This window comes from Thermobia domestica, chromosome 10 (genome assembly GCF_964235325.1).
Source record: "Thermobia domestica chromosome 10, izTheDome1.hap1.1, whole genome shotgun sequence".
Lineage (NCBI taxonomy): Eukaryota > Metazoa > Arthropoda > Insecta > Zygentoma > Lepismatidae > Thermobia > Thermobia domestica.
In genome coordinates, this window is record NC_137463.1 from 235037046 (window position 1) to 235057261 (window position 20216).

The window sequence follows — 20216 nt, forward strand, 5'->3', positions numbered from 1 at the left end:
AGCCCTAGTGTCCAACGTCTTGGACTCTGCAGCTACAATTTTGGCTGTGCGTGTTTCCCGAGGTACTCTAATTATGTACAGAGTTTCATGAAAATCGGGCTCTGATAGATACCTAGGGTTCCTTGTTAGAGTAAAACAATATTTGACAGAGACAAGTGGTTTTCTTTGCAATCAATTAAGCATCTCATGAATGTATTTCATGTCCACTCTAATATTCCTATTGAAACCGAAAATGATAGAAATCTACTACCATTTCCGGTTTCAATATGAATTGAGAAAATATCATTCCATTCAAACCAAACTTCTTCACGTGGTGTACAAGTGACACAGCTACTTGTTTTGTTTGTTTTCTATGTGTCCACTAAATATTATCATTGAAGAAGAAAAGAAGAAAATTTGATTCGAATAACGATTATTCAAATCCATCATATGTGTAAACATTGACTATAGTAACACGGGAAAATTAAAGATAAAAAATAATAAAGTACAAGGAAAAATCATGTTCGAAATATTTGTATGAACTGTAATTCTCGACTTATATCTTATGTTTTGTAGATGTACAATAAATAAAAAAAATACACCACTATGTAAAACTATTACATTGCACAAATAACTAATAAGTTTTCCTATTGTGGAATAAATCTTCTTCCATAGATTTTATCATATCTTTATAATAAAACAGTCTAGTTCACAAAACTTTGGCCAACCAACTTGCTTTAAAAACCTATCATGCAAACGTACATAGGAAATTCTAACACTTTGGATCTAAATAAAAGATCGCAATTCAGTGACGAGAATTCATATTTCTTTGTGTTAATTCCAACTGTAGGTAAAAGTGCAGAACTTTTGAAAGAGTGGTGGGTGGCCAGCTTCTTAAAACAAGACTGTGTATGTCATATTTACAACGCAGCTAATTATCAGTCTTATCATTTGCCGTTTTATGGCGCAAATTAGTGTGTGAAGTAAATACAAAATAAGAAGGAGGCGAGTAAAGATGACCTTTCTTGTCCTATGATAGTCATAAAAAGTGAAAATGTTCATAAAAACCAGAATATGATATGAATATAAGTTTCAATCATTTAACTTTACATCTCTCTAAGATACATATGAAAAATGTTGTACCAAACCACATAAAGGACCCAAGAAACAAAGCATCTTTGTTGATATTCTATCAGTTTAGATGTTTCTTCGAAATGAAATGAAATGAAACATTCACAATTTAACGTCTTATTATTATGTCATTTAGGCTGATGACTAGGGAAAGTGAATGATGATGTAAGAATTTGGTTGAATGAGAATGTTGGAGGAAAGGGAACACGCCGAGAAACCCCACGGAGACGATTATGTCCACCGAATCTGAATCAAAATTTGTTATTTCTTATTTAGAATATTCGACAACAGTCTAAATAGATCGACTACTTCCGGTCACTTGTGGAGATTCAAAATATTCTATTACAATTAAATTGAGAAGATCCGATTTCATTTGAATTATTTTTGTTTCAAGATTGCATATGCAACATATGTCAATTAAAGATCTGGTACGCACTCACTATGGATAAAACATTAGCCAGAATATGTTATCAATCTTTGATTACACTTTTTGTCTATTTTTCTGATTCACTTCCATATTTGATAGATGTGAGTGTATGTTTTAACATAATAAGCACATATTTAATTGATTGTTCCGGGGTAAGGATTGCAGTAATGTGGAAAATGATCAATTACTAATTAAACAAATTTATATATTTAAATAAAAAGCTTCAATTAGAATGGTATTTTCTAATTTTCTCTATTCCTGTTTCCCTAAACCCTACCTACAATTTATATCAGTATATTTATATCTAAACAGGAATAATCCAAATATTAATTCCTTTTGTCCCTAAATCTAAGAATAGATTGAGATAAGATACAATTTTTCTGCAGACTTGTAGGCGTAACAGGCAATACCCTATAGCAATTAACTGTTAGTCTACATCCTATGAAATAAAAGTATTTTTCCATCCTATAATTTGTTATTGTTGAGAATATACGATATTAAAAGTTACTGTCTTTGTACATGCTTAGTTTTTATTGCATTTGTATTCCCGTGATTAACTTCTAACATCTTGATTAATTTGACACTTACTTGAATGCAACTCAATCTTTAACGAAGTATGTAAAGCGTCAAAATTATTCTTTTTGTTGTTAAAACTTGAAAACGCTTAGAGAAACTGCCTATCATGACACAAAAACTCAAATATGACAAATCTTCTATTGCTTCACATAAGTCATCATAAATACTGTAATATATATATATATATATATATATATATATATATATATATATATATATATATATATATATATATATATATATATATATATATATATATATATATATAATGTACTATACGTATTTACTCCTGGGTTCGATTCCCGGCGGGAGCTCATGTGGTTCGGATTCCACGTTAATCAGTAGTCCACGTCTCATATAGCCTCGCTGCTGAACGGGACGCTAAACTAAAATCAAATCCAAACCAAATATTTACTCCTTGCTTATGCAGCGTACTCGTTTAATACTATCTTCAGAGCTTAAAATAAACTTGATAATAACAATTAAGGAAGTATTTGTAATTTAAAAAAATATGAAGAATTTGAATAAATCGAATTGTAATTAAATATTTTGTAATGTTAAATTTTACGTAAACCACAACCACAATAATAAATAATTTGCTAGTTTCGTCGTGATAGAAATACGTAAATAAATAGTGAATACTTAGGTAGTAACATATGTTACAAAATTTAAAATATTCAAGAAAATTATAAGATTTTCCTTCTTCTTCTTCTTCTTCTTCTTCTTATTATTATTATTATTATTATTATTACTGCATAAGGACGAACAGATTAAAGACTTGGACAAAATTAAATGAAGTATTTAAATTTTACGTTCCACGTTATGCCGGCTAGTCTAAAGGAGACGGTGATGATGAAAATGAATGAAATGATTGAATAAAGAAAGTGGGAGGAAACGGGAGAACCCCGAGGAAATCCACTCACATGGTGTTCGTCCACCACAAAGTTCACTTGGCACGAGCTAGGATCGAAACAGAACCCCAAGATATTAAAGATTTGCGTCTAGTTTTTGATGGAAATATGAACTTTAGCTATCATATTAATGATATAGTTCTTGTACTAGAAGAATTATAGGGTTCATTTTCAAATAATGAACTGAGTTTAAAAATGCCACCTCATATGATATTTATACTAGATACTTCCAAGATCAAGACCGGAGTTTGGTGTAATTATTTGGAATACTATATGTATAACATTGGCAAACAAAATTGAGTCAGTTCAAAAGTGTTTTATTAGGCTGCTATGCCGTAAAATGAGTAAAGATTTTTACTTATGTAGTTTTAAATACTGGAATCAATTTTGGGGATTATAGACATTAAGTGATCTGGGAAAACTTATGGAAAGAGATTTTATTTAGAAAGTACTAGACAATAGATATCATAGTGAATGCTGCTTACGTAACATGGGTATAAGAATACCAATGTATAATATCAGAAATTGATCAAAATTAGTTCCCGTGAATCCACAATCTGTAATTTTAAGAATAAACAATTCTTTTAATTTAGTTTAATTTATTTTTAATTATAAATTAATAAATTAATTTAATAATTTAATTTAGTAAAGAATCATAAATTTGAAAGTTCGACAAATATTATTTGTAGTGTTTTTGACGATGTTACCTCTTTTAAAACTGAAAATATTTATCATTAATTTGTCAAGGAATTATTGTTTAATCCGATACTACTTTATTTTATTTTGTCATTATATTTTATTATTTCAGTAGGTAAATTATATTGAATGCAATATGTGTTTATTTTTGTCTGGTAAAATGCTGTATTTTTGCCATTAGGCTGTTAATGGCACAGAAATAAACACTACTACTACTACTACTAATAATAATAATAATAATAATAATAATAATAATAATAATAATAATAATAATAATAATAATAATAATAATAATAATCTTACTCACTTCCAAACTCGTCTTTTTTAATTTAAATTTTACCTCTTTCCTAAAATAAGTTTCACATAATTAGTTGATTATAGCAAGTCATGAAACATATTCCCTTTAATTGGAATACATTTAATTAGATTAATTTTAAAAAAACAGAATAAATATGAATAATACAAGAAAGGCAGATAATCAACTTTCGGTAACAAGATACAGCCCGGATAGCACGATACTGCAACTATCAAGTTATTTCAGTACGTTTTATGTTTTATACTTTTTCTTTCTGAAACACAAACAACCGTACACTAATGTCTTAACAAATTGCAATTGAAATCATGATTATTTTTTTAGGAGTATCATGGGAGTCGGCCGTATAAAACTGGAACTAATTATGATAACATTTAATAATATGTATACGATGTCGTGACTTGCACCTTTAACCTAAACAGGTAGTTACATGCGTGTAATGCAATCTTGTATAAAATTAACAACCAGCATTAAAAAAAACGAGTCTTGTAGATTATTGCATAGAATGCAATTTGAAAAGCGCATTTTACTTTCTTTTCTTTTCCTCAAATTGTTAGCAAATGCGAAGTCAATCAAAAATGTAGATTGCTCTAATTCTATGTAACATATAATTATAACGATATCTATTTATTTTCGATGGTGATAAATGGTAGTTAGTCAGAGAAGAAATATATATGTATATATATATATATATATATATATATATATATATATATATATATATATATATATATATATACTCAGGGCCAAATTAAGAACCTCAGAGGCCCTAACCATTTAAAAGATTTTGTTTCCCCCAGATATATATATATATATATATATATATATATATATATATGTGTGTGTGTGTGTGTGTGTGTGTGTGTGTGCAATTAAAAATATAAATAATAAAATAAAATTGTAATTTTCGAACTTAAAACGGTAAGATGGAAAATAATGTTTATTTTTGTATACTTCCACTTTATTTATGTTTGACAAATTTTCTTCTATTTTTTAAATTGCAGTCTTTGATTAGATCTTCAATCATTACCATTATCAATCATTACCTCCACCTGTACTATTATCAGTCATTACCTCTATCATTACTGTTATCAATCATTAACTCTATTATTACTATTATTAATCATTGCTATTATCAAATATCATCTCTATCATTAGTATTATCAATCATCATCTCTGATATTACTATTATCAGTCATTGCCTCTATCATTACCATTATCAATCATTACCTCTATCCTTACTATTCTCAAGCATTAACTTTATCATTACTATTATCAAGCATTATTTCTATCAATCATTAACTCTATCATTAATATTATCAACCATTGCCTCTATTCATTTCTATTATTATTATTATCTTTACTCTCGCCAAGGAAATTATGTTTCTGACGAAGTGCTGTATATAAACTGACATTGTACAGAAAGTATACAAATCTTACATACTGCATACAAAGTTTCGTCTGTTTTTATTTATGCTATATAAGTTGATTTTCTCTTTCGATTTCATGATTTTTGGCGGAAGTCTGTATTCTCTGAGTCCTCTTATTGTGTGACGGGGACTTTTGCGGATCCTGGTTCGACATGGAAAATTTCTGTGGTACACCCTTTTGTTGATGCCCTAACTATATGCTTATCATGGTTAATAGTTAATCTTGTAATTACTGTATAGTAATAAGTATTGCTACTGGGGAAAAGAATGATCAGTTTCGAGGCTTTAAAGGTAGCGTGAAGGTTGTGTGATTTAAATATACTGATATTGTTGGTAGATTCAGTAGATTCATCTAATTCTTATATAATTTACCATATCATACATTATCTTAATTATAAAAATAAAAACCATTATCACATATAACCAAGACTCGTTACTTCTGGTGAGTGGAGTCACTTACTCGATTCCAGTTCCTTCCAAGACGACTTTGTGATGAACAAACGTCGTGTGTGGTTTTTTATGGGGTTCTCTCGTTTCTTCCCAATTTCTTTATTGCACTATTATCCCCTATCTCATCATCACCATGTTCCTTAGTCTCTGTGAATAATTTTGGGGCATTAAACTAAAAGATTCATCGTAAAACAAGGGAAACATACCTCTATAAAACAAAAAAGAAGAAGGATCTTCGAGAAGACTTAGAAACTAAGATCGATTAAGACTTTATCAACTATTACAACATAATCTATTTCTAACATATATAAATAAAATAATATAAACAATTATCAGCAAGTATTGTATATAAATAATTTAATTCTAATTAACGTGAATAGTTTTTAAAGAAATCCTGTTTTAAATAGCGGCTAGATTCTACTATAATCTTACCCTATTTAAAATATGTGCAAATAACAAATGATCAAACTTTACTAATAAGACAATTACTGCAGGTAATCGGCAAACAGTGTGTTTATTAATAATGAACATCAACTTAATGATCCAAGCTGATTTCAATAAAATTTGGCAGGTAAATACTTCACATGAAATAAACCAATACACGTTTATTTATTTCTTTTAGTAATATTTTCTGCGGAAAAACGGTTCTTGGGGCAAAAGTCTCCACGGAAAAATTGATTACTCGACGCCCAAAAGCGCACGAAAAAGTAGATCGAAGCGATCGAGACCCTTCCATGCTTATTACTGCGAAATGTTAAAATTATGAAAGAAGTTAGTATAGAAGTCTTAAATAAAATGCATGCAAGATTGTGTTAAGAGGTACTATGTCTAAAATAATCGATGTGCTTTTTATAATCTGAGGGAAACTGATTCTCAGGGGGTAAAAAACACCGCCCAAAATTTTGAAAATCGACGCCAAGTGCGCATAAACAAATAATCCGAAGCGAATGAAATTGCCCAAAGATATACTGGACGTAATATAAGGAAATCATTTAAATCATTTTAAAACACCCTGTATACCCATCATGAGATATTATAGGATTATTCGATCAAGAACCTTAAGATGTGCGAGATATGTCATTCGTATGAGAAACTTGTGTATAGTATATTAAGTTATAGTTGGAAAACTCTTGGGTTAAAGATCGCTGGGTAGATCTAGAAAAGGATGAAGAACATTATATCTAGGTATAAAAGAACATCTTCAGAAATTAGAGTGCATCAATATCGATCGGATTTTGTTTGGAACATGATCGTATCCAGTAGGTTTTATTACTTCTGGTGGCAAATTTCAGGGTTCCTTCTACTATAGAATTAGTGAACTATTGTTTTTTGCGTTCAACGACTATACATTTAATTCTGATGTTTCTATTCTGTACAAGTATGTGCGGTCTTTTTACACACACACACACACACACACACACACACACACACACACATATATATATATATATATATATATATATATATATATATATATATATATATATATATATATATATATATATTTGTGTGCTTGTATAATAAGTAAAATTCGCAAAAATAAGCAAATATTGAATCTGCTTTTTCGACTTTGCTCCTTTCTTCACACTCTACATTTGAATTCATGCAAGCCATTTAAATATTTGGATTCTCTGAAGGGAAACATTCCTGTATATTAAATATCATTGCCTTATGTCCAACGGTTAAAAAGAAACATGTAAAAATAGTAAACTTCGCTTAGGAATTTCCTAAAACTTTCAGACAGCATGTTTATTTTTAATGAAAGCATGATATACTGAAATCTATGTCTCCAACTTTCAACAGAAAGTGAAATTAGTGATTTCTTTTATTTCTTTCTCCTTAGTGACCACATTTCCTAAATCTTTTCTTAATATTTGCTTGTGTCACTGAGAAAATATGTTAAGGTCTACATAAATTTGAAAACTCTGAGTTCAGCTTCTGTTTTGATTAAGAATTTAAGAATTATTCAGTCTTATCATATTCATATTCTATATCAAAAGGTTTGGAATATCTATTATAATAAGAGAATGTAAAATCTGTAATTGAAGAAACTGTCTCTGTTAGAGTAGTAAATAAATAACAAGTCATTGGTTATTCTATATGAATAGATTTGAACATCTAAGTAATATGAGAATGTACATCCTATAATTGACTAAATTCTATCTCTTAGAGTAATAGATAAATAAATAACATATCTATAATTGTTCTTTATATAGATTAGAATATCTGTTTAATAAGACAAAGTAAGTCTAGTAATTGAATAAATGCTCTCTGTTAGGGTAATAAGTAAATAAATAAGTACACTATCCTTGATTATACTGCTTCAAAAAATTAATAATAGCTAATGTAATTCTGTAATTGAAGATATTCTGTATTATCTGTTAGAGTAATAAATAAATAATCCATATATTTGGTTATTCTATATGAATCAAATTTGAGTATGTAATTAGACAATGTAAGCTCTATAAATGAAGAAATTATCTCTGTTACACTACAAAATTGATAAATAATGTGCCTTTGATTATTCTGTATGAATAGATTTAAATATTCAATGTAATTAGGGAATTTTAAGTCCTGTAATTGAAAAATATATCTGTAGAGTTATGAACACATAAATATATCTTTGATTATTCTATATGTTGAAATATTTATATAGAATAATCAAAGATATGTTATTGTATTTATTACTCTAACAGACACAATTTCTTCAATTACAGGAGTCTGTTAGAGTAATATATAAATAAAAATATCTTTGATAATTCTGTTTGGATAGATTTCAAATATTCAAAGTAATTAGCTAATTGTAGATCCTGTAATCGAAGAAGTTATATTTGTTAGAGTAATAAATATAAATGTACCTTTGGTTGTTCTATATGAAAAGATTTGACATATCTATCCGTCTGAATCCGAAAAAACAAACCTCGTGTCCTCCAATTTCCTTCATACAATATCATATAAATAAAATGTATGGCACATTTTGTCAATCCACTCTTCCCTATTCTATCAGCATGGATTGATTTTACATTCCGTTTTATTGCAACAGAAGTTTCGTTCATGCTCTCCTTGAAATAAGATATTTCCTATGTTAGCCAATGTTCGCACGTCTTGTAAACTGAAGAAATTTTAAAACAATAACTAAAGAAACTGTCTCCGAATATTCTATATGAATAAACTTTTAATATCTATTGTAATTCAAGAATTCATCTCTGCTGGATTGGCAAATAAGTACGTAATCTGTTTTTGCTTATTCTATATGAAAATGTTTGTAATGTCGAATGTAATAAGAAAATTTAAACTCTCTATTTGAAGAAGCTCTCCCTGTTAGAATAATAAAAAATGGATTAATAATCTGTATTTGATTATTTTATATGAATGGAATTAAAGTATCTAACATAACAAGAGTGTATAAAATCATAATTGAAGAGATTTTCTCTGTTAAAGAAATAAATAAACGAAAAGATTGATTATTCTATATGAATAAATTTAGAATATCATCATAATTAGATAATGTAAGTCCTGTAATTGAGGACAATTTCTCTGTAAAACTACCAATGTGTTTTGATGTGAAAAAGAATGTGTTTTGATTATGCTACAAGAATAGATTTGGAATATTATGTTATAAGAGATTGTACCTTTTATAACTAAAAAATGAATTAGAGTAATGAGAGATGTATAAAATAATATGAATTTGATTATTCTATTTGAATGAATTTTAAATATCCAATGAAATTAATTAAATTTGATTCTGTATGTGAAGAAATCGTTTCTGTTAGAGAAAAAATAATAAGGCTTTGATTATCTTATTGGTATTTTTGAGAACCTTAAAAGTCAACTTTGATTAGATTTACGGAAGAAAAGGGTTCATTTGAACAAGAAACTTGACTCATAATATTATTGTTGACAATGTTTTTATTGATAATAACGTCTTCGTCGATTTTCTCGAACCTTATGAATCAGAATTTATCTTCAAGCATGTCATTCTGTTATGCTATATTAGTGTTACATAAAGAGTTAGAGATAAGTTTGAGCCATATCCATAACATGAACTGTCATATTCCTAGCGTCTCAATGAAGAGGTTGGTGAGAGTACATTTTTGTTTCTGCGTAATGGTGGCATGGTTCTGGTATATATTTAACTTTTGGCTAAATAACTAACTCTGTCTATGGCCTATAGAAACCGGAGGTTCGATGCCTCGTTCACAAAAGCTATCCACTGATTTCTGTCCTTAGTCAACTGGATCCAGCTTCTACTTTGTATTCCTATTTCTGCGAAATCCATTTTAATATTTTCCTCCCATCTGCGCCTAGATCTTCCTTATGGTCGTTTTCCGATTGGACTTCCAGTTAAAATTTTAAAAGCGTTCCTATTTTCTATCCTTCTGGCTACATAAAATACCCACCTGAGCTTCCTAGACTTGATGACCCTAATAATGTTTGGTAAACGGTACAACTATGAAGTTCCTCATTATGAAATTTCCGCCATTCTCCATTCGCATTCCTCTTAGGTCCGAATATTCGTCTCGGGTTCTCAAATACTTTCAGTCTATGTTCTTCCCCAGAGTAAGCGACCATGTTTCGCAACTATACAGTACAACAGACATGATTATCGCTTTGTATGTTTTAAGCTTCAAATTCATCGATAGAATTCGTGACAACAAAAGGTTTTGAACTGAATAATAACACGAATTTCCTACTTTTAGTAGACATGTAACTTCTTCGTAAATATAGTTTTCGTCTGTTAATATTAATCCCAACTATTTCAAAGTGTCCGCTTTGTCGAAAGTATTATTTGATATTTTAACGCATCTATAATTTGAAGTATTACGATCCCGATGAATTTCCATTTATACTTTTAGGTTTACAAAACAATTCGTTTTTCTCGATTTTCTCGAAAACTGGAAATGAGCTTTTATACTAACATAGATCTAGATAATGCTGTTCAGCTTAATGTGATCTGTTAATTGACAGTTTCCTCGTCTTTAGAATTCTTTTTCGTTCGACCTTAATAATGTAGATTTTATTCAAAATTTGGAATTCTTTTGAGTAAATTCGTACAAAATGTTCATTGAATTAATGTTACGATTAAAAATGTAATTGAACTCCATGTTAAAAGTAATTGTTTTCTGATTCTCTCCTTTTCTTAAAAGGTTTCTTTTGTTTTATTATTGTCTTATATTGCTTTCAAGAGTTCTTGTTCTGTTGTTTTTTTATTCCTTTTACTTGTTTTTAATATAAAATAATATTTTTTTAATATCTGAAATTCAAATAATTAAACAACCAAATAAGTAACATGGTAAATGTTCAAGGGGCATAATTTAGAATCCTGAGTTGCTTCCATAAATAGTTGACGGAACAAAATTTTTTCAGAGGAAAGCTGCTAACTTCCGGAGTCTTCCAGTTACTGTATTTCTAAATTCTATCTCGATGACGCCGGATGAAGGAAGGAGATTTTTCTCGTGCCACCACAAGAATTGATGGTTAAGAAGCGGCTATTTCCAGACCAAGGATAATTGCCACTGGCCTAGTTCTCCCACTTCTTTCACGTCGTCCTCCCTCCCACTGTATGCCGTCAATACCCATTTTAATTCTACCTTTGCCCTTCCCTCCTACAAACATTTTTTTTTTTTTTTTTTGTTACAAGTTCGTAACCTTGGTTTAACGGCAAATCTCCCTCTGGTTGGCTGATCTGAATCTTGCAGAAACTTACTATGATCAACTGCATCGGCGTTTTTTAACGGTCTTTAATATTCGCTGTTGGAAGATCTTCCTCCGGAAGATGATCCGAATATTGAATGTAACTTTCTGTGTCATCATTGCCTCTTCTTCAGCTGCACGAAGATTACTCATTCAGTCATTGTCCGTCGACATAACAGTCCTTAGCGTCTTCTTGTTTCATCATAAACGCCAGAAAATGTATGCTTTATGTACAACTGTTATTGTTTTAAGAATGTCACTACTTTTGTTTTTATTTTGTTAAAAAAAACTATTGTGAATAGTTAGTTAGATGTTGGCATTGGTTCTTTTTAGAGGTCCACTCCTCCTCTTATTATTATTACTATTATTTCTCTCTTTTTTTGAACTCACAATTTTTACCTTGTACCTTTGGATGTCGTCTAGGTATAAAAGTAAACTGAATATCAAGTAATTTCAGCTGTCTGTCGCAGATTGTGGGACTGGCTAAGTTTAATTGGGACGAAATGTTGCTGCGGGTAAGCGTTCAGATTTTCTTGATAAGTTTACCTGTGTGCTATTTTGTTTTTAACATTAAAACGAGAGAAAAAAAACTACCGGGCTCATCTAAACAACATTTGTTACCTTTTGGTGCATCTCAATATACATATTTTTGTCTCGATAAACGGAAGCTATTGTGCGTATAGGAGAAAAAAATATAAAATATTGTGTGTATAGGAATATTTGTATAACTGTGTGTGTGTGTGTGTTTATGTGTAAATTTGTGCGTGTGTTCGTGATGCGTGAGAGAGTGTGTGATTGTGAACAATTGAATAAGTGATTGTAAGCGAATGTTTTCTAGGAAAGCAAATTTATATTTTTCAATAAATTCTGTATGATTCTAATGAACGAATTGCTTGAATAAACGAGGAACAGATTAACCTATTGCAGTTCCTATTCGCTCACAGACTGTCTAGAAGCCATCAGCATAAAAATCCTCTATGGCAAGTTAATATCACCTTCTCCATCTTTTAAAAATTCGAAAAGTGTTCTTAACTAAAATGAAACGCACATCAGATTAAATTATTTGGTTCTAATTTAGTACGGGAAAAAAGTATGAAACATTAATGTAATTTCTTGAAATATTATCCTACAAGAAATCTCATAATGAAACTGTTTTGTTATAAAACGAAATCGAATAGTCTTTTTAAGCCCAAAATTTATAGAAAAATAACGTTATGTATCAAAACTCATTATATGCATCACAATCTATAATAAGTATATTCGGGAAAAGTTATCAGACTAAATGAAATAGAAAAAACATGAGTGATTGTTCCAATTACTATAATATTCTTATAGTCCAGTTTCATTATATATAATACAAATATGTACAAAGTTGAATTTCCAGACCCATCAGGTTTCTGTTTTTTTCACATAGAGGTTAGTGAACAAAGGCCTGTAGGTAATCTTCGGTATACCATAGCTATTAATTTCAGTCATAGAAGCCGCCACTAGCCGGAAGGATGGGCTACGCCCTATAACTCAAATGCTACTTCAACTGTTCTCGTAGCTAATTGTGTATGTATGTACGTACATAAGTTAAATATACGCAGGACAATACACTCAAATTCTTCATGAACCATTTAGAAATATGAATACGTATAAATCCTGATACATGTAAACCGAACTATTGTTGACACCTAAAGCGTCATAGAATACATACCAATTGAGAATTGTATTTAATCTACTTTTGTTGAAGCAAAAAGATTACGTACAATGCCAGAGGCGACTTTTCGCATAGTAATTGTGAAGAGTCCTCAGTGTGAGACCTACCACATTCTATTGATTCATGGACGGATGTTAAATTTCACGGTGTGGTGCGAATTATTGTACTTCTGTGTTTGAGGTTCTTTTTACTATGTTAATACCTACTTGGTTATAAATGTATTTTATGTTTCTTCTTCAGATAAGATTTCTTTCTTCAATGTGTGTAATTTCGCGAACTATAGACACAATTCTCTTTAGTGTATCTTTTTCTCACTTGATTATAGCCTTCTGTTAATCATTTTTGACCATAAATCATGAAGAATGGATGGAATTCAATTTCCCTTTAAATAATAACATATGTGTTCTTGGGAATAGCTAATACATATTGTAATGTTCAGGGAATACCGTGAATCAGCGGTAAAAAGCTGTTAACTTTGAAGTATAGCTTGGTGAGTTCGACTCCCAGTCACTCCTGGTGTGTTTTGTGTTCAATAAGTATTGTTTATGTGCAGTGACTGAATAGCTACTTTTTCTTGGTTTCAACGTAAGAAGTTAGTTCACCTTTAAAAAAAAACACTGCCCACAAATAATATAATAAATGAAGTATCATAAACTTATCTGTTAAGACTGTTAAATGTAGGTGCCATCTTTGTTTTTAACCCACTGTTTTATAGAAAAATATTCTATTTTCTATTAATTGAACAGGAATTTTGATTAATTAATTTTACTAGTTTATCTTTCAAATCTAGTTAAATGTTCCTAGGCTTTTGACTAATTTAGTTTATCAAAATGAAATGAAATCTTGACGTTTTACGTCCCATGTTATGCCGGCTAGACTAAAGAAGACTGTAATGATTTGAAATGAATGTAATGGTGAAATGAAGAAAGTGGGATGAAACGGGAGAACACTTAGAAAAAAACATGCACACAGTGTTTGTCCACCACATAGTTCAATTGGTGCGACCTGGGATCGAACCAAGAACCCCATGCATCAGAGGTGAAAACTCTGCCACCGAGATAATGCGATTCCTCTTGGTTTACCAAAACTTTTATAAATTTACTTTGTCCGAGAGCCAATAATAATAATAATAATAATAATAATAATAATAATAATAATAATAATAATAATAATAATAATAATATCATAAATTGTTTGCTAGATTACCATCCATTTTGTCCAATATGTCGAGGATCAAAACTTCGAAATCGAATTTGTTGGTATAGGTGATACTAAAACCAGTTGTGGTAGATATAAGCCTTTTCTAGTTTTAATGTTGATCATTATAGACCAAAAACAGATAATAGATAGCGACAAACTGATTTTTTTGTAATCGACTAAGTGTTCCAATAATATATTTCTTCTTTATTCTTAACTCTATGTTAAATCCGGAAGTGATAGAATTCCACATCTTTCGGTTTGATCTACATGTGAGCTCCCTCGTGGCAAAGCAGTTAACGTACGCTCCTTTTGTGCCGGAGACCCTGGTTCGATTCCCCGCGGAGCTTATGTGGTTCGAATTTCACTTTAAGCTGTAGGTCCATGTCTCATATAGTCTCTCTGCTGAAAGGGACGCTAAATACAAAAGCAACAAACAATTGATCTACTTACAGCAAAAGACATGAGATAGCGAGAAGCGTTTTTTAAAATTGATTTTACGTTCTAAGAATACCTACAATTTTCTTTCTTAATCCTCTATTCAAACGGAAATTGACATAAATAAACCACTTCCGGTTTTAACGTTGTATTTTATAGAGTGAAAGCAATAATACAACGTCAGAAATGATGTTGTGCAATCAATAAAAGACTGCGAAGAATATTTCCATCTTCACTGTAATGTCTCTACTGAAATAGGATGAGAAAATATCACTCTATACAAACCAAACTTCTTCACGTTGTATACACGCGACAATGCTATTTGTTCAAAATGTGTTGTACAAATATTAAGTATTGCTTAAAATAAATTTGGGCAATTAATATTAAAGTTATATGTAGCTCAATGCAATTTTCTCAAAGCAAGGGACATCCAAATAAATCTGAAGAGCAGATCTTCATCAAGCATTAATATTTTTAATTCATTTCGAAGACAATAGAAAAGTGCTTTCCAATATTAATCAATGGGCCTTTAAAATGAAAAAAAAATGCGCAGGTATACCCTTAAGAAACGGAGCCCCTATCAAAACGAAGATATTAAATCAGGACCGGGAGTATGACGACTCAGTGGTAGAGCTCTTACGTTTGGTGCGTGTGGTCTGTGGTTCGATTCCCGACCAAGCAAGTTTGTGGTGGACGACATCGTGTCCGTGGGTTTTCCCGGGCTAATCCCGTTTCCTCCCACTTTCTCATATTCCATCGTCTGCCTTAGTCTAAAAGACATAAACGCAGGACGTTAAACTGAAATATTTCATTTCATAAATCAGAACCATTTGTATAAAAGCTTCTTAATTTAATAGGAATTACTAATCAGTTATGGCAAAATATTAACAATAATGACGATGATAAAGTTTATTTTCTTTCTTATGAATTTTCATTTACAGTAACAGTAGATCTTAATTAAATATGTAATTTTTACATTAAAACTTGTTATATTTCATTGAAATTATCGTTAGTAACTGTTTATGCCACTTAGTATATCCTTAAGTCATTTATCAAGGATAACATTTAAGCAAAACATGGAAAATACCATCTGGCTCTGTACAAATTGAGCAGATGTGATAATGACCAAATTGGTTGTTATTAAGTAAAAACACTTCAGAATTTGTAGATTATTTATTGCATCGAATAAGCTAATCCACTCTTAAAATTTAAAACAAACTTAATCCGTGGGGCACTTAATTATTTTCTCTAAAACTAGTTCAGTACTAGATTAATTACTTTAACTTTCATTTGCCGTCCTCATATAAGAATGAAAAACAATCGCTAGCAGTAAGTTGTAAGTCGATAAGGAATGTAGTGTTGGCAGTATATCCCGACGCTGATTGAGTTTTAAGTAAAGTACCAATTCATTTTGCCTATGTCATTGATTACTTGTCTCGAAAATGCAAGGTCCGACTTTTTTCTTCCTTCATACAGGGTTAGCATAAATGATTCATTCGTTTGAAAAGGCTATATTTTCTAAAGTATTACATGCACATACATGAAAGATATATGAAAAGAACCACACACTCCCCAAATTTATACACCTCTACAAATGTTCAATATGTAGTCTGCCCCTTTGGTGACACGACACACGTCCAGACGATACTCGAGCTCATTCTATACATTTTGTTGCATAATCCTGTCAATTGTCTGCACTGCAGCACTGATGCATTCTTTGAGTTCTACTAAGGATTGCGGTAGTGGGTGTACGTAAACAAGGTCCTTAACGTACCTCCACAGGAAGAAGTCGCAGGGCATTAAATCAGGAGATCTGGGAGGCCAGGGAAACAAAATTAGGTCATTATCACCAATACGCCCAATCCAGCGATGCGAAAGTTAATCGTTTAAGTAATCACGAACTGGGATGTGCCAAACTTTACACAATACAAACTTGGTGAGTTTGTGGTTCTTTTCATATATCTTTCATGTATGTACGTGTAATATCTTTGAAAATATAGCCTTTTTAAAACGAATGAATCATTTATGCTAACCGTGCATTTCCCTTGAATGAATATGTCAACTTCCAACTTCCATATTATTATAATTCTACATTAACATACACGGATAGGTATCCAGAAAATAATATTCCGATTATTTAGTGGAGGCATGGTGACTCAGTGGTATAGAGCGCTTACCTCGGGTGTGTTTGGCCTCTGGCTCGATCCCCAGAGAAGTAAATTCGCGTCCGTCGATTTTCTCGGATATTTCCGTTTCTTCCAACATTATCATTCCATTGATTCATCCATTGTCTTTCACTTGCCTTAATCATCCGTCTCCCTTATCCTAAAGGATATAATCGTGGGAGGATATTAAACTGAAATATTTCATTTAATTTCATTTTCGATTATTTATTATTATTTGTAAGTAATAAACATATTTTAAATCAGTATTATTTTATTTGAGCTTCTTAACTCAATTTCAGTATTTAATTCAGTAAATTCACACAAACATACACACACACACACACACACACACACACATATATATATATATATATATATATATATATATATATATATATATACAAGGGCGGATCCAAGGGGGGCTACATACAACAACATACAACAACCAAATGCAGTTGATTGTAGAGTGTAGCAAGAATAGATGGAGTGACGCTGTTGCATTTCAATCTTCTACGTATTCACTAGATCACAGTCATATCCTATTTTGTTCCTTTTATACGTTATTTTCATGTAAACCAACAAGAGAAAATCTAATGATGTTTAGTCTATGCCTTTCGTACGCAACAAGTGTACCCATTTCTTCTAGCTCAGAAGCGCTCAAAAGAGCACATTGAGCATATAGAACAATTTCTGTATAGTGTAGTAGTGCTGCGTTGTGTTAGAATCAGGGTGGAAAAAATCATGATTTTTTTTTAAAAAAATCATTTTTGATGATTTTTTTGATTTAAATCGATTTTTTTGATTTAAATCAAATCTTTCTCCTCGAATAATACAAGTCGCGAACTGAAGAAAAAGCATTAGGAATTAGTATTAAATTCCAATTATGCCATTTAAGTGAAAGTATTGGTGTTGAATTTTGAATTAATTCCCAATCGTTAACCTATTTCAATCCCAAACAATGTTTCTTAACTATTTTAAATTATGGCTTTTTTTTGGTAAATTATAGACTTTCAGTCAAGCATCATCCCTATTTATCCCAGGATCATGGTTCATATCTCATTCTCTTCAGAATAAAACAGTCTTTAAAACGGTAACATTCACATTTCCCTATCATGTCCCTGAAGCGAAACATTTTGAGAGAAGTCGGGATTTTTTCTGATATTTTTTCAAATTTTGATTCCCTCTGGAAACCCCTGTGTTAACGTACAGATCTCAGACTGGGAAAAACTAAGGGTGTACTAAATGTGTGTACAAAATTTCTAGCTTCTATCTTGAATAGTTAGGGCGGGAAAAATATTTAACAATGAGCTAAAAACATCCTCACAATACCCCAGATGACCCGGATGTAATATAAAAATTTCCTCAGACATCCCTATTTATCCTAGGATCATGATTTGTACATTATTCTTTTCTCTTCAGAATAAAACATAGTTTCAAATGGTACCATTCGAATGTAGGCTATTTGGGGCTGAAAAATCACGAAGAAATGGATTTTCTGTTAAGAACTATCCTTTTTTTTTTTTACCACTCTGTACCGTCTCTGTTTAAAGGCAAAAATCTGAAACAAATCTGAAAAATACTAAGGGGTGCAGTAAATGAGTGTCCAAAATTTCAAACTTCTAGATGTAATAGTAAGCCCGCGAAAAATAATATTCCCAAATATCCCAGATTCCCGTATAAAACAGGATCTCAGATAACAGTTTCGTGAGACATCCCTATTTCATGTCATTTCATCCCCATTTCATGGTACCATTCATGTCTCCATCTTAGGCTGGAAAATCGCGAAGAAAGCTATTTTTTGTTTAAAAAATATCCATTTTTTATACATTTTTGCCCCTCTGGACCCCCCTAGTTTCACGCAGAGATCTGAAATCATCTGAAAAATACTAAGGGTGCACTGAACGAGTGTGCAGAATTTCAGTCTTCTGAATGCAAAATGTAGGCCCGCCAAAAAATAATAAAAATAGGTGATATCTTTTTTTAAATTTATGACGTCATCACATCCTATGTCTCGACGCAGAGAGGCGTGAAAGCATATGTAACGTGCTCTAGAATGCCTTCAGTTCCGAAAAAACGAAGTAAAAAGCTTTATTGGTACTTTTTAAATCGAATACTGAATATGTTATCCTATCACCTAAAAATAGGTGATATACCGTAATTTAAAAGGATAAGCGTTAAGGAAAAAGTACAGCAACGCTTATCAAAGTGATACTTTTTATCCACAAGTTACTGATATTTGCCAGGGGCATATTTTTAAGGAAATTGTAACTAGCTTGAGACACGAAACACATAAATTTTGCCCAAAGTTATAAAATCTAAAAAAAAATCCGGAGAGGGGATAGGACACTTCTAAATACGCCCTATTATCTGGGAACAAATATATAGACACGCATACAAAAGAATCTTCGTCTTAAATATCGATGGTGATTTCCCCGTTGGAATAGTTAACGATTTACAATATAAACCCTATGTTACGAAGAGAAGAAAACAGGATTGCCCTGTTACCCGTTCAAAACGGGATTTTCCCTAATCATTCTCTGCATGACACTTGTTTTCATACTATGCTGTACATATCGTACATTTTGAGTCTCATTGTATTATGATTATCATCTTCCATAATCGAAATAACAGAACAGAAACGGAACTTTATTTATTTTCACTTTAAATTATTTCGGAATTTGATTTAAATCAACGATTTTTATTTAAAAAATCAAGTGATTTAAATCTTGATTTAAATCGTGATTTAAATCAGACTGATTTAAATCAATCCACCCTGGTTAGAATCATATTTTCAATGCAACTTGAAATTATCATGTTCAAGTGATTCATTTTGGGAATACGGAAACAGCACAACACAAACATGACAAAAACGTTCGTTTGGTGTTTAACATTCCATTTCAGAAACAAAACTGGATGAGACTTAAATATACAGTTTAACATTTTATCTGAATCACATAAAGTTTTACCAAGGATTGAACCCGTTTTGATAGTTGCTTTTGCATAAAAAGGGAGAGAAACTGGTTGGGACATTGGCTGAGAAAGAACATATCGCGAGGGACGTGATAGAGGGTATTATGGTAGGAAAGAGACGGAGGGAGCGAAGAAGA

The 20216-nt window shown here is 31.1% G+C and overlaps 2 protein-coding genes across 2 annotated transcripts in view; both read left to right on the plus strand.

Moving 5' to 3' along the window:
* Positions 1-20216, plus strand: part of LOC145663103 (uncharacterized) — a 306502-nt gene that overhangs the window by 15864 nt on the left and 270422 nt on the right. The gene's annotated exons all lie outside the window — the stretch shown is intronic.
* Positions 12025-20216, plus strand: part of LOC145663102 (uncharacterized) — a 35306-nt gene continuing 27114 nt past the window's right edge. Inside the window, exon 1 of the mRNA XM_081729375.1 lies at positions 12025-12122. Within this exon, the coding sequence (XP_081585501.1) occupies positions 12111-12122 (12 nt within the window). The 5' untranslated portion in view covers positions 12025-12110. The remainder of the gene's footprint in view (positions 12123-20216) is intronic.